The sequence below is a fragment of the Bison bison genome, unplaced genomic scaffold (assembly GCF_000754665.1).
Source record: "Bison bison bison isolate TAMUID 2011002044 unplaced genomic scaffold, Bison_UMD1.0 scf7180017864290, whole genome shotgun sequence".
Taxonomy (NCBI): domain Eukaryota; kingdom Metazoa; phylum Chordata; class Mammalia; order Artiodactyla; family Bovidae; genus Bison; species Bison bison.
In genome coordinates this window covers 2596710-2611602 of record NW_011494862.1, presented here as the reverse complement: position 1 = coordinate 2611602, position 14893 = coordinate 2596710, and the positions used below count along the sequence as shown (strand labels likewise).

General features: G+C 43.6%; 1 protein-coding gene across 5 annotated transcripts in view; it reads right to left on the bottom strand.

Annotated features, from left to right (window-relative positions):
- Positions 1 to 468: 468 nt before the first annotated feature.
- IL12RB2 (interleukin 12 receptor, beta 2) overlaps positions 469 to 14893 on the bottom strand; it is an 87181-nt gene continuing 72756 nt past the window's right edge. For 4 of the 5 annotated variants that reach the window (XM_010850298.1, XM_010850297.1, XM_010850300.1 and 1 more), the window contains 4 exons: positions 14020 to 14157; positions 8947 to 9037; positions 6371 to 6470; positions 469 to 1489 (listed from right to left, as the gene is read on the bottom strand). In XM_010850298.1, coding sequence (XP_010848600.1) covers positions 950 to 1489; positions 6371 to 6470; positions 8947 to 9037; positions 14020 to 14157 — 869 coding nt within the window. In that variant the 3' untranslated portion in view covers positions 469 to 949. The remainder of the gene's footprint in view (positions 1490 to 6370; positions 6471 to 8946; positions 9038 to 14019; positions 14158 to 14893) is intronic. The other variant, XM_010850299.1, reaches the window with a different exon arrangement.

Genomic DNA, 14893 nt, shown 5'->3' with positions numbered 1-14893 from the left:
AGTCAAGGCTATGGTTTTTCCTGTGGTCATGTATGGATGTGAGAGTTGGACTGTAAAGAAGGTTGAGTGCCGAAGAATTGATGCTTTTGAACTGTGGTGTTGGAGAAGACTCTTGAGAGTCCCTTGGACTGCAAGGAGATCCAACCAGTCCATTCTGAAGGAGATCAGCCCTGGGATTTCTGTGGAAGGAATGATGCTGAAGCTGAAACTCCAGTACTTTGGCCACCTCATGCAAAGAGCTGACTCATCAGAAAAGACTCTGATGCTGTGAGGGATTGGGGGCAGGAGGAGAGGGGGACGGCAGAGGATGAGATGTCTGGATGGCATCACTGACTCGATGGACGTGAGTCTGAGTGAACTCCGGGAGTTGGTGATGGACAGGGAGGCCTGGCGTGCTGCAATTCATGGGGTTGCGAGGAGTTGGACAGGACTGAGCGACTGATTTGATCTGATCTGATCTGTGGCTCAGCATCCAACAATGGATCATGTAGTACTGTAGAATTTATTATTTTTAAAAATATGCATATAGGTGGACCCATACAGTTCAAACAGATATTATTCAAGGTCAACTATAAATGGTTGTTGAATGAATGGTCCTCTGCACTGTTTGCCATTGCTAGTAAGAGTTTTGGTTTCTACTCTTGCCTTTCCCCTTTCTGGACAACATAGACAAGAAAGTTGCAAGAACCCAGATTGGAATGTCTAGGTCCACACAGCAAAGGATGTAATCTTAAGGCTCTGCAGAATGCAAGATGAGGTATCTAGATTTGATTACAGCCAACTCTCAGTTCCTGAGATTCACCCTGAGCTGGCTTACCTGCCCTCTAGCTGCACCCAGATCTGACGGGAGCACCCACAGGTAATGACCACTGGAGCAGGTGGCTGGGTAGACAGGACATGCCTTGCCGGTTGGAGGTACATCAGCTTTCCAAACTTCAAGTTTTGCCACTCAGAGCATGAGGGAGCCACACCCCATCTTTAACTGGTCCAGAGTCAACTTCTCACCACAGGAGAAGGTGAGTGGGCGAAGGGAACTTGAGGGGAAAATGGAAAGAGAGATGTGTTGAGGCAGTTCTTCCAGAGGATCAGTTATGGGAGCCTCATGTGAAGGGAGATAATCCATGTTGGAGGGTAAGTAGCCATCATGGGTAGGAAGGTAGTCCACTGGGAGGATGGTCAAGGGGCTGGCTGGGTTCCCCGGCTTTGAGTCAGGGCCCTTGCTTCCTAGAACCTTGTATAGATCCACCCCTTGTCCTGTCTCTGCTGTGGGAGCCCTTGGAGGTGGTGGGCTTGAGGCACTGTACCCTGTGTCTTCCTCAGAGGTATAGTGACCTCGGACTCCTTGTCCCTTTTCTGACCAGCTGCGGTGATGGGGAGGTCTGAAGACTGGTGTCACTCGACAAAGGACTTCGTTGATAACCAGCGGCTCAGGTTCTTCAGGAGTGGGCCAGTCTGTCAGGAGCCTATCCAAGGCCAGCTGTGTCTTTTCCTGAGAAAGGGAAAGAAGAGACTCATATGGCTATGTTGAGTAAGTAGCCTTGACAACCAACTTGTTCAGGGTTCCAAAAGGCCCCACAGCCTGCACTACCTAGTCAGCTCAAGGCAGAACACTGTGGGCCCTTAACTTTGGGAGGTAAGAGAGGCAGTTAACATTGTTGGCGAGCTGTGGACTCCTCTCAGCCCCCAGCAGTGAGTGAGTCACTATCCCACTCAGCCGTCAGCTAGGCTGTTTCTGGTGAGTCAAACTGCACCAGCTGCTTTTCCTCTAGCATAGAAGGCACAGTGGGTGCAGAGGAAAGGCTGAGCTTGCATCTGTCTGGGGAAGAGGCATGGAAGACTTTAAAAGGACGACACTAGAGCTGAATCCTGAGAGGTGTATAGTTTTTCCCAGGTAAGGAGCTGGTGGGGCAAGGAGGATTGGTCTACTCTGGAAGCTGCTAGTTCTTTCTTAGGACAGGCACACTAAGGCTTTAGAAAGAGAAGGAGGTCACATGATGAAGAGACTTTTAAGGGATACTTAAGAGTTCGGGCTTCGATACAACTGCTGAAAGGTTTTTGGCAGGGTAATATCCTTGTCAGTTCTGCTCTTAAGACTCCTCTGGAATAACTTATTTGGAAGAAGTTTTCATCCTTTCCTCACTATAGCTAATTTTGTCTGTTACTCTTCTTGCTCTTTCTCAACATCTAGTTGGTTACATCTCCTTTCCAAGCTTACTACTGATTCCTGAGTCCAAGTTTAAGCACTCTATTAACATTTCTTTTTATAGGCATTATTGGGCTCTCCCCAAACTTGAAACTTTCTTTTATGCTGCCTGCTTGATTTTTCTGAAGCAGAGCTCCAAAGCCCACTTTCAGGAAGCCCCTAGTGACTGTTCCCCACACTGGATTCCTACAACAGCAAAGAAGCCAGCTGTTGGGTTCTTGGCACAAGATGCTTTATACTGTTACTAAAAAAAAAAAAAGGCATACCCCACCCTCGCCCCCACGCCAAAACATGTCTGTCAGCTGCAAGCAGGGACCAGATCTTATAGGAGGAGGATAATAAAAACAGCCTTTGTCTAGGGCAAATCCTGAGGTCTAATCCCAGCTCTGAGAATCTACAGCTTGGGAAAACTCAATACACCTCTCTGGCCTTTGAATCACTTATCTGTAAGATGCCAAGCTGTGTGAGAATGGTATGATCTATACTGGTCACTGATGTCCCTTCCCTTGCCTCGAGCATGGCAAGTGTCCCCAAAGTGAGTAACAATGCTGTCTCAGGGGAGACTTCTACAACGGGCCCTGAGCAGCCATTGGGTAGGTGTGTACTTTTCTTTCCAGAGCCTGCTCTTTTCCTATCGCTAAGCAAACTAGCCCTGGCACATTGGTCTGGCTTGGAACATGGCTGGCAGCTGCCAAAACACTGTAACCACCGCTATGGAAGGATCACAGAGAGTGAGGATCACTTTGTATTCATAAGGCAAGGCTCTGCCTTTTGACAGTTCTGGCAGTACCAACAGAGGCTGTACCTCAGAACTTTTACAAAGCAGGTCCCCTGGCTGACAAGTCCTGGGGCAAGGCCTCTTGGACCAGTAATAACTCAGGTATATCATAGGAACTATTTTAAGCTTTTACAAGCTCAAAATGGATAACATCCCAGTATTCCCTTTATGCTTGGGCCTTTTCCTCTTGAGTTTTAAGACCATGTCTTTTTGACCACATTTTAAGAAATGGTAGGAGGCTTCCCTGGTGGCTCAGATGGTAAAGAATCCACCTGCAATGCAGGAAACCTGGGTTCAATCCCTGGGTGGGGAATATCCCCTGGAGAAGGGCATGGCAATCCATTCTAGTATTCTTGCCTGGAGAACCCCATGGACAGGCTACAGTCCATGGGGTTGCAAAGGGTCAGACATGACTAAGCAACTGATACTTTCACTTTCAGGGGAATGTAAAGTCTGATAACTCAAAGCACATTTTGTTGGAGGTGAAAGACTATGGTTTCTGATGTCTGTCCCAGCCTGTCACCAGGAGAGCAGTTTGGGCCTTTAAAAATAGTCTACCCCGCAAGGGTTTGGTGACATGGGGTTCTGAGGCTGCCACAAGCCGATGGCATTGTTTTTGTTTTTTTTTTTTAATTCCAATTTATTGGGGTTTGTTTTTGTTTTTTTGCAAAAGAAATATAGGGACATAGTCTTGTAAATTTTTTTTTTCTGTTCAAAGAGAATTTGTAATAAAAATTAAGTGGCATTCATGCCTTCAACCGCCTCCCCAAAGACAACCACCACTACCAGTTTCATATTTAGGCTTCCAGAAATATCCTGTGCACATGTTGGAGAGAGTGTGTGTGTATAATCACCTTCCTTTTATACAAATGAGAATCCACTTTAGACAATTAATACAAACTGCTTTTTTTCACCTTTAAATATACAAGAGATTTAGATACATGGAGAAGGAAATGGCAACCCACTCCAGTGTTCTTGCCTGGAGAATCCCAGGGACAGGGGAGCCTGGCGGGCTGCCATCTCTGGGGTCGCACAGAGTTGGACGTGACTGAAGCGACTTAGCAGCAGCAGCAGCGGCAGCAGCAGATCTCAGTTTTGTTTTTAGTAGTTTCATAACCTCTTACTGTACAGATATACCCAAATGTTTAACCTGGCCCCCTGGCGGCAGGTTACATTATGTAATGCTTGGCTTCTATTTATAACGCTGCAATGAAAATACTCATAGTGTACAACTTCGGGCATGTGTGTGGCAATTTCTGTTATCGTTTCCCTGTGTTACTTTCTCTAACCCTTTGTTTATCTCAGCACCTCTTCTAAGCTTTTTATGGGCTCTTCAGTGGCTCTGTATGCCTCTGTGTCCCCTCACACCCAGGCAGTGGCAAATAGAGACCATGACACCAAAGCCGCCAGCGTGGGAGCCAGGTGTCCGTGACTGACCCAGAGCTGCTCCCCACTGTGCTATTTCAGGCTTTCAGGACATGGGACTATGGCATCTCAGCATTGGAAGAGAGAGACCTTAGAGCTCAGCTTATTCAACTCCTGGTACCTGAATCCCCTCTAATACTAGCAATGGCATCCTTATTGAGTACATTCCCATAGGTCATTACAATATTGCCTCCAAGTGAGGGTCCAGTGTGGGAACACCTCTTGAGTTAGTCTTTTCAGCTCAGAAGCTCTGACTGCTGGCAACACCTCCCTCACCCTGTGCTGAAGATCTTTTAGAACATTTAAAAGTATAATGGCAGACAGCACATCCTACTTATATGTGAACCCAGGATCCACCTACTAGTCGACTAACACTGGACAAGTTACTGAGTCCTCTGTGCCTCAGCTTCCTTATTTGAGAAATGGGGACGATAACATTATAATCTCATAAAGCTGTTGTACAGGTTAGATGTTAATACATGAAAATTTTTTTACAGTGCCTGGCATAGAGAATGTACATTATATTTTATATGTAAACATATTGTTGTGTAATATTGTTACATATCATAATATACTATATAATTATATATCATAAATACTCAAATATACATCATATACATGCATACATACATATATTGTTATTATTATACTGTTCTTGCTACTGTAACTTAACAGGGACAAAACTCCTCAACAGAGAAAGAAGGCTTCAAGAATAAATCTTCCAGGGAAGAAAATGAATGATCTTTGCCTTGTATGATCCATGTGCTTTATATGGCATCTGATTTAGTCTTCACAACAATATATATGAGAGATATTGTCAACTCCTATTTTATGGAGGATGAAACTAGGGCTCATGTCATCGGACAAGCTCCTCAAGGATCACTGACATAGTACGTGGCAGAGGTGGCCTTATTTCAAAGGCATTAAACTGTGGTGACTTAAATTCCGACTGAGGCAGACATAACTGGGACCAGCTCTTTCCCTGAGGAGCAGCTGGTACCACTGTCTTTTGGTCTGAGAAAGGGTGTGGATGAGAGAATGCATGGGTGACTGAAGAGGAAGAGTCTTAGAGGAACCGGGCTCTAAGACGTGAGAGTGTGGGGCTGCTAAGGCCCCAGGTGGTGGAAAGAACATACCCGCCCCCCGCTACCCGTTCCCCTTTATTCCCCTTCAGTGCATATTCTGGCTCCCCATTCAGATGCCTTCAACTTCAAGGTCCTTGGCCAGAGACCTCTCGCCCGCTGTGAGCTGCTTTCCCTCCTGGGACTGTGTGGCAGCAGGTCCCTGCATGTCCTCTACTCCCAGCAGTCTCCTGTGCTAGCTGAGCAACCTCTCCTGCCTTAAAACCTTTTCCTTGCACAATGGAATGACTTACTGGCTTCCTGCCAAGACCAAAATAGTCTGGGCTCTATCTGTTCTGAGCTCACAAAGGACTGGGAGCATCGCAGTAAAAGCTTCAGTGCTCTTGAATTTGGATGAGCCAACGCTCACCAAATACACTTGCTTTTTAAATCTTTTTTTGAAGTAAGCTGAGGTGAGGAGGGGAACATAATGCACAGATAGGAATGGAAAGCTTTGGGTTTTTAGTCTTGGTCATAAGCTTCAGGGGCTTTCCAGGTGGCTCAGTGATAAAAGAATCCGCCTGACAATGCAGGAGATGTGGTTCGATCCCTGGGTTGGAAAGATTCCCGGGAGTAGGAAATTTCCAACATTCCTGCCTAGAAAATCTCATGGACAGAGGAGCCTGGCAGGCTTCAGTCCATGGAGTTGCAGAAAGTTGGACACGACTGAATGAGCATGCACACATAAGCTTCAGAAAATTACTATGCATGGGGGTGATGACTCAGCTGGTAACCTGGTATGATAAGCAGCTGATTCACAGGATCTAAGCACCTAGGTTTCCCTGTAGCTACAATGGGAGACTTAGAACCCCATCAACTGGCCACCATGGCTTTACACCTTACCTCCACAATAGGATATTTCTTGGCCCAAGTGCTGTTTGCTGGATCTGGAATTTCTTTGCTACACCACTGAGGTCTGAGGGCCAAAAGGAGAACAAATACCCTGCAGGTAAAGACAACATGGCATCTGGTTAAGTGTGCACACAGTGGCATGGGAACACAGGTTCTTAGTGAGGTGATTTCAGTGCAAGATTATGCAAATGAATAAAATGTAAATACTGCAGGAGAAAGATGTTGCCTCACCTAAGGCTGGACTAGTTTTCTATGAAGTCTGGACAGATGATAAAGCTCGTGCCACAACCACTTAGGGTTTGCTAAATAAACTATGGAACTTTCCCTCAGTATGATGTTTAGCTATCACTGAGCAGCCAAGTACTCATTCAACAGACACTGACTGAATCCCTAATGCATGACCAGCACAGTGCCACATGCTGCGTGGATAAAACAGCAAATAAGAGGACATGGTCAATACCCTTGGGGAGATTACTATTTAGTAAATTAGAATGTTTATAAAGAGCTTGTAATGGGAAATAAACTGTTTTGCTAAAAGTAAATAAAGAGTAAAACAGGATACAAGTGGCATAAACAGCTTGGACATAACCAAGCTAAAAAAAAAAAAGCCAAGAAAAAAATACCATATGGAAATATCCAACAGTAGTTGTATTTGGTGATCAGACGGTCTTTTATTTCTTTCCACATCTCTGGGTTTTTGAAGATACTTTAAGATGAGTTTATGATGTGGAAGAAAAAAAATCCAAAAAGTGTTTCTTGCATGCACATGACTTAAATATTTTGCCTTTTTTTTTTTTTTTAATTCAAGAGCAATATGAAGCAGTTTTAAAGATGTGGCTTTAATAAACTTTGTTTAATAAGAAAAGTGAGCTGCTGCAATGTATTTAGCCCTTTGAAATGAGATGAGGCCATGTGAGTAGGTTTTTTTCCCCCCAAAGAAATGTGAGCAAAGGTTCCTGTGACCTAGTATAGATCATGCAGATGAGGAAAGTACCCAAAGGATTGTGGGCCAATAAAATGGAAGACAACTGGATCCCTAAGTGGCTGTGTGGAGCAGAGCTGATGACCAATCAGATGACACACCTCAGAATTATATGGGAGAAAAATAAGCTATTTTATTAAAGCCACTATATTTGGAGGTTCTTTTATTTATTTATTTTTTAACAGCAGATGCCTCCACCCTAACTGATACTATTTCCCTCAGGAGGATGCATGGGATTCTAGTTGACTCTTTTGAGTTCAACTTTTTCACAGTCTACCTAAAAAGAGCTCTGCTTTGAAATATGTATCACGTATGAGAGAGCTTTAATAAATGGAAAGCCTTTCAAACAAGTTCAATGGCCAGTAGAAAATGACTTTTCTACTGTAGTTTTACTTTGACCTCTTCTCCTACTTTACATAACATCTGAAGAAAACTATTGAATAACTAATTCATTTAAAAAATTCTCCATACCAAGTGGTACATGTTTAAAGAAATTTTAGAAACTATAGTTAAACAGAACTAAGATCACCTATGATTCTATCCCCGTTATAACCACCATTAATGTTTTAGTGTATATACTTGGGGAGGAGTATATTAACTGCCATCCAGTACACGTTTTCCCCTCTTTCTTGGAAAGGGACCCTGATTTACTGGGACAACAAGGAGCCCAGCTAAAAGGTCACAGTTTTAAGCATCTCTTGCCTCATCAACTTCTGGCCAATGAGATGTAACAAAAAGTGTCACGTGTGACTTCTTCACATGAAGACTCCTGAAGAGGTAGATACGGGCACTTCCTTCTCCCTGGAGCTGTAGAATGCAGGTCCGACGGCCACAGTCCCTGCAGCCACTGGGCCCTGAGGTGAACTTCATGAGGGCCTCATGAGGGCCATGAGGAGAGAAGCCAAGGTCGGGACAGTGCAGCAGAGAAAGGAGCCTGGGTCCCTGATGACCAGGGAGCTCCTACACCAGTCGTTACCTGAGTTTACTTCCTTTACCTGAGTGAGAAGCTTAGCTCATCTGTCATACTATTTTGGCTTTTTAAGTTATATACAACCAAATCTAATGCTCACTAATACATCTCACATGTCTGTGTGCATGTGTATGTGCACTATTTTTTTTTTAAATGAAAGTACATTTTGTTTTACAACCTGCTTTTTAAAATGCCATATAGCAAATATTCATATGATTCATACTTTTCTTCTACATCTTTAATGAATGCATAGTATGCTATACGGCATAACATATATTGTGATTTATTTATCCAATTCCATGTTGTCAGGCATTTAGTTTGCTTCCAATTGTTCTCCTTTTATGAATAATACTTCAGTGAACCTGTTTGCCACTAAATATCTGTATATACCTATGATATACTCAGAATAAATTTCTAGTTAGAATTGTTAGGGGAAAGGTTTAATTTTTTAAAAAGTTAAACATATACTGTCACTCTAAAAAGCTGAATATACTTAGTCTGCTACCAGCAATGTATGAGAAAACCATTTTTTTTTGACCCATAGCAGCACCAGCTATTATATGAAAAAAACAAACAAACAACTTTTACCAAAGTTGGCAGGTGTAATGAACTTACTTTTGTCGGAAGCAACGCATTGAGAGAACGCCCACCATGATGACAGCCATGCAGATACTTGGTGCCACAAATGTGCTCCAATTGGCTTTGCCTGCAGCAAAAAGTGGAGAAGGCAATGGCAACCCACTCCAGTGTTCTTGCCTGGAGAGTCCCAGGGATGGGGGAGCCTGTTGGGCTGCCGTCTATGGGGTCGCACAGAGTTGGACATGACTGAAGTGACTTAGCAGCAGCAGCAAAAAGTGAGCAAACCCTGTGACTGAGTTTAGAATGAGTTTAGAAATGTCCTCAGTGAACATTTCTAAATACTGACTGTGGGATCTCCCCAGTGGTCCAGTGGCTCGGAGACTCCGTGCTTCCAATGCAGGGGGCCCAGGTTCGATCACTCTTCAGGGTACTAGATCCCACATGCTGCAACTAAGAGTTCACATGCCACAACTAAAGATCTTGCATGCTGTCATTAGGACCCAGCATAGCTAAGTAAATGAGTAAATAAATAAATACTGACAGTTGTGTGAACTCCCTGGGCTTTACAGCTCCTGCGTAGCTGGACTCAGGAACAAGGCTGACTCACTTTTGCCCATTCAGTTAGGGAGAAAGGGTACAAAGGGGCCAATTCTATGGTTCTAACAGAGGAGCTCCAATCCTACAAGGGCTCCTTCCTCTACTAGGGGCAGAGGGAAAGGGAGTGTGGTATACAAAGCACTGGCTGTGACCTGGAAGCCCTGGAGTCTGGTCCTGGCTCTGCCACTGGCTGATGTGTGGACCTCAGATAATTGATCTATAAATGGTGAATGATAAAATCTACCTTACAGGTTGTTGTGAACATTAGAGATGATGCATTTAAAGCACAGAGCCATTTATCTGAACATAGAAGGCCTCAAGAAATGGTAGCTATTAATTTTACCAAGCCACTGAATAAGCCTTCTAACTTGGGTCTTTGAAATTGTTCTGATTCCTTCCTCTAAACAATATTTCACTATGTATTGGGATTTTCTATTAATTCATGCAACATTTATTCAGTATAAACCAAGTAACAGGACAGGTTAAATGCTGCAATACACAGATGAATAGGCCATGGGCTTTGCAAGAAGTCATGAAGATAGTCCAGATGACAGATGTATAAACATGTAAACAGTAAACCATGATGCCATGGGATACATGTAAAAACAGCATATATGAGGCCCTGTTGCAGAAAACAAAATGGGAAACGGTTTCATGAGCAGCTCAGGAAGGTTTCCCCAAGGGCAGGATGTCAAAAGTTTAGAGCTGGATGCCTAGAAGTCAGCTATGCGGACAAGCTAGGGAAGTGCAGACAGACTAGCAGACGAGGCATGGAAGGAGGAAGCAGAGAGTGCTTCAGCAACCACAGATAGTCTGGTTTTGCTTTCTAGTACAAATGATGAGTTCGTGGCAGAGGATGGAGCTCGACAGGTGAACGGGACCAGGTCATGCAGCGACTGGTAACAAAGCAGTTTGAATTCTAGCTTGAAAGCCCTTGGGAAACATGGATGGGTTGCCACAGGAGGTAGAATGTCAGCAACAGGGATCTTGTAGAAAGATTCTTCTTCTGAGAGAGTGAAGAACAGGTTAGGGGTGGGGAGGGTGTGCAGGGGGCACTGGCGGCCAGAGACCTGCTACTCCCGTGAGAAGGGTTGTTCCCAGGGCTGAACAGGGGAATTAATGCTGGCAGCCTTGTTACCACCCCACACAACTGGCACAGCCTGGCATTTCTTTAGCATCTGCTTTGCTTTCTGGGCAGATGGGACAAGTCTGGAGTACCAGAAGCAGAAAGATGCTGAGTCCTTAATCCAATTAACTGCTCACAAGTTGCCTTTCATGGGAGTGCTGGGAGATGAGTTGTCAGTTTTCCCAGTGGAGAAGTATCTAGCATAGGGTCCTGAATGATTAACTTGGTAGTCCTTGTCACAAACAAGAATAGCTTGTTTTATGCTTGGAGCAGATGTAAAAGGCACTGCCAGAGAGAACAGTGTAACTTAGCTGCCAGGAGAGAAACCCATGTTAGCTGGGCCACTTCGTCACATATTCAAATTTAACTTAAACTCAAATCTGAGTCTGATTTGTAGTTCTGGCACTTGCCACCTCTATGACCCTGGGTCATCGCTCTGTACCTCATACCTATGAAAAGATGCCCTAGGCCCTCATTCCTGCATTCATTTCCTATGGAGTGCCTGGCAGTGTGCCTGCTATAGGCATGTGACACAGCTGCAGTCAGGATCAAATGAGTGAAAGTATGTGTCACATGGGTTGGATCGTGTCCTCCCACCCTGAAATTCATATGTGGAAGTTTTAACTTCCAATTCCTCAAAAAGTGACCTTATTTGGAAATAGGGTCATTGCAAAGGCTATTAGTTAAGATAAGGTCGGACTGGAGTAGTTTAGTTCAATTCAGTTCAGTTGCTCAGTTGTGTCCAGCTCTTTGTGACCCTGTGGACTGCAGCACGCCAGGCCTCCCTGTCCATCACCAACTCCCAGAATTTATTCAAACTCATGTCCATTGAATCGGTGATTCCATCCAACCATCTCATCCTCTGTCATCCCCTTCTCCTGCCCTCAAGCTTTCATCAAGGTCTTTTCAGATGAGTCAGTTCTTCACATCAGGTGGCCAAAGTGTTGGCGTTTCAGCTCAGCATCAGTCCTTCCAATGAATATTCAGGACTGATTTCCTTTAGGATGGGCTGATTGGATCTCCTTGCAGTCCAAGGGACTCTCAAGAGTCTTCTCCAACACCACAGTTTAAAAGAATCAATTCTTTGTCATTCAGCTTTCTTTATAGTCCAACTCTCACATCCATACATGACTATTGGAAAAACCACAGCTTTGACTAGAGAGACATTTGTTGGCAAAATAATGTCTCTGCTTTTTAATATGCTGTCTAGGTTGGTCATAACTTTTCTTCCAAGGAGTAAGTGTCTTTTAATTTAATGGCTGCAGTCACCATCTGCAGTGATTTTGGAGCCCACCAAAATAAAGTCTGTCACTGTTTCCACTGCTTCCCCATCTATTTGCCATGAAGTGATGGGACCAGATGCCATGATCTTAGTTTTCTGAATGCTGAGCTTTAAGCCAACTTTTTCACTCTCTTCTTCACTCATTCACTTCACTTCACTTTCATCAAGAGGCTCTTTAGTTCTTCTTTCCTTTCTGCCATAAGGGTGGTGTCATCTGCATATCTGAGGTTATTGATATTTCTCCTGGCAATCTTGATTCCAGCTTGTGCTTCATCCAGCCCAGCATTTCTCCTTATATACTCTGCATTTAAGTTAAATAAACAGGGTGACAATATACGGCCTTGATGTGCTCCTTTCCCTATTTGGAACTAGACGAAAATGATCTTCACGACCCAGATAATCATGATGGTATGATCACTCACCTAGAGCCAGACATCCTATGTGAAGTCAAGTAGGAAGCATCACTACGAACAAAGCTAGTGGAGGTGATGGAATTCCAGTTAAGCTATTTCAAATCCTAAAAGATGATGCTGTGAAAGTGCTGCACTCAATATGCTGGCAAATTTGGAAAACTCAGCAGTGGCCACAGGACTGGAAAAGGATTCATTCCAATCCCAAAGAAAGGCAAAGCCAAAGAATGTGCAAACTACTGCACAGTTGCACTCATCTCATATGCTAGTAAAGTAATGCTCAAAATTCTCCAAGCCAGGCTTCAACAGTACATGAACCATAACTTCCAGATGTTCAAGCTGGTTTTAGAAAAGGCAGAGGAACCAGGAGCCAGAGATTGGCCCCAGATGTGAGATGAGAGCTGTGGGACAGATTCTCTCACAGCTCTCGAAAGAAGCCAACTCTGCTGACACCTTGTTCTCAGACTTGCAGCCTCCTGAACTGTGAGGAAATTAATCTCTGTTGTTTAAGCTACTCGGTTATTGTGCAAAGTTTCCCACACACAAAATACAGTTGCAAAGTGCTTAACACAGTGCCTTGAGCATGATAACTATCTGATATGCAAAAGTTGTTAAAAAAGTAAGATCATGGCATCCAGTCCCATGACTTCATGGCAAACAGAAGGGGGAAAAGTGGAGGCAGTGACAGATTTTATTTTCTTGGGCTCCAAATCACTGTGGATGGTGACCTCACCCATGGAATTAAAAGATGCTTGCTCCTTGGAAGAAAAGCTATGACAAACCTAGACAGCATATTAAAAAGCAGAGATATCACTTTGCTGACAAAGGTCCATATTGTCAAAGCTATGGTTTTTCCAGTCATCTATGGATGTGAGAGTTGTACCATAAATTGTGAGAGTTGTGCCAAAGAATTGATGGTTCTGAACTGTGGTGTTGGAGAAGACTCTGGAGAGTCCCTCGGACTGCAAGGAAATAAAAGCAGTCAATTCTAAAGGAAATCAACCCTGAATATTCATTGGAAGGACTGATGCTGAAGCCGAAGCTTCAACACTTTGCTGATGCAAAGAGCCTACTCATTGGAAAAGACCCCAATGCTGGGAAAGATTGAGGGCAGGAGGAGAAAAGGGCAACAGAGGATGAGATGGTTGGATAGCATCATGGATTCAATAGAAATGAGTTTGAGCAAACTCAGGGAGATAGTGAAGGACAGGGAAGCCTGGGGTGCTGCAGTTCAAGGAGTTGCAAAGAGCTGGACAATAGGCAAGAGCTGTATCCTTGTTGGGATTATGCTCATCTTTCATTGAACAGATAATCAGAGGACAAGTACTATGTGCTGGGTGGTGTTCCAGACCTTGATAATAAGTGATAGACACTAGTTCCTGCCTGTTGGATTCAGAGTTTTGAATAGGGGTCAAGCGTAGCGCATTATGAAGAAAATAGGGATGTGCATTTAGGAAGACTTTCTGGAGGAGGCAACATTTTTGCTAAGTTTTGAAAACTGAGTAGAGACTGTCTCCAAGCAGATAATGAAATGGTAGGGCACTCTGCTTAGAGGACATGGCAAACACAAGGGTGTAGCGGCAAGCAAATAATTAATAAACTAAAGAAAGTCTGATAATCTCCTTATCACATAATGGGGGTATACTCCTATGGAGGAATCCAGTGGACTGGCCCTCTGTAAGAGTGGTTCTTACCTTGCAGACAAAATTCTCTTTCATTTCCTTGGGGGCTTTCACCAGCAGCTGTCAGAGCTGTCATCCACAGAACATATGTCACTCTGGGCTGCAGGCTGTCTATGGGATGTGAATTTGGGGAGATCCTATAGGGAATTTCTGAAAGGAATATAAAGGAGGAAAGGCATGCATTAAAGGAGATACTTGAATGTGGGCTTTTATTCGTATTTATTTGTTAGTGCTTTGTTTAAATTGAAAAAGAAAAGCACATTGCTATTTTAAAATAGTCCTAATTCATTGGTACTTAACACTTTAAAAGACCCTAGACACTATCATTTATGAAGGCCCCATGTCACAGTATATTAAAAGAATATACTGTGTATATTAAAAAGAATATACACAGTATATTAAATTTTTTTTCTGTGATAAAAATATTTTCAAAGAATGTGTATTATTTTGCTTTTGAAATTATTTAGCTGTAGTAATTCCTTTTATTTCCTATAATTAAGAAGAGATGGCAAGAATACACAGAAGAACTGTACAAAAAAGAGCTTCATGACCCAGATAATCATGATGGTGTGATCACTGACCTAGAGCCAGACATCCTGGAATGTGAAGTCAAGTGGGCCTTAGAAAGCATCACTATGAACAAAGCTAGTGGAGGTGATAGAATTCCAGTTGAGCTATTCCAAATCCTGAAAGATGATGCTGTGAAAGTGCTGCACTCAATATGCCAGCAAATATGGAAAACTCAGCAGTGGCCACAGGACTGGAAAAGGTCAGTTTTCATTCCAATCCCAAAGAAAGGCAACGCCAAAGAATGCTCAAACTACTGCACAATTGCACTCATCTCATATGCTAGTAAAGTAATGCTCAAAATTCTCCAAGCCAGGCT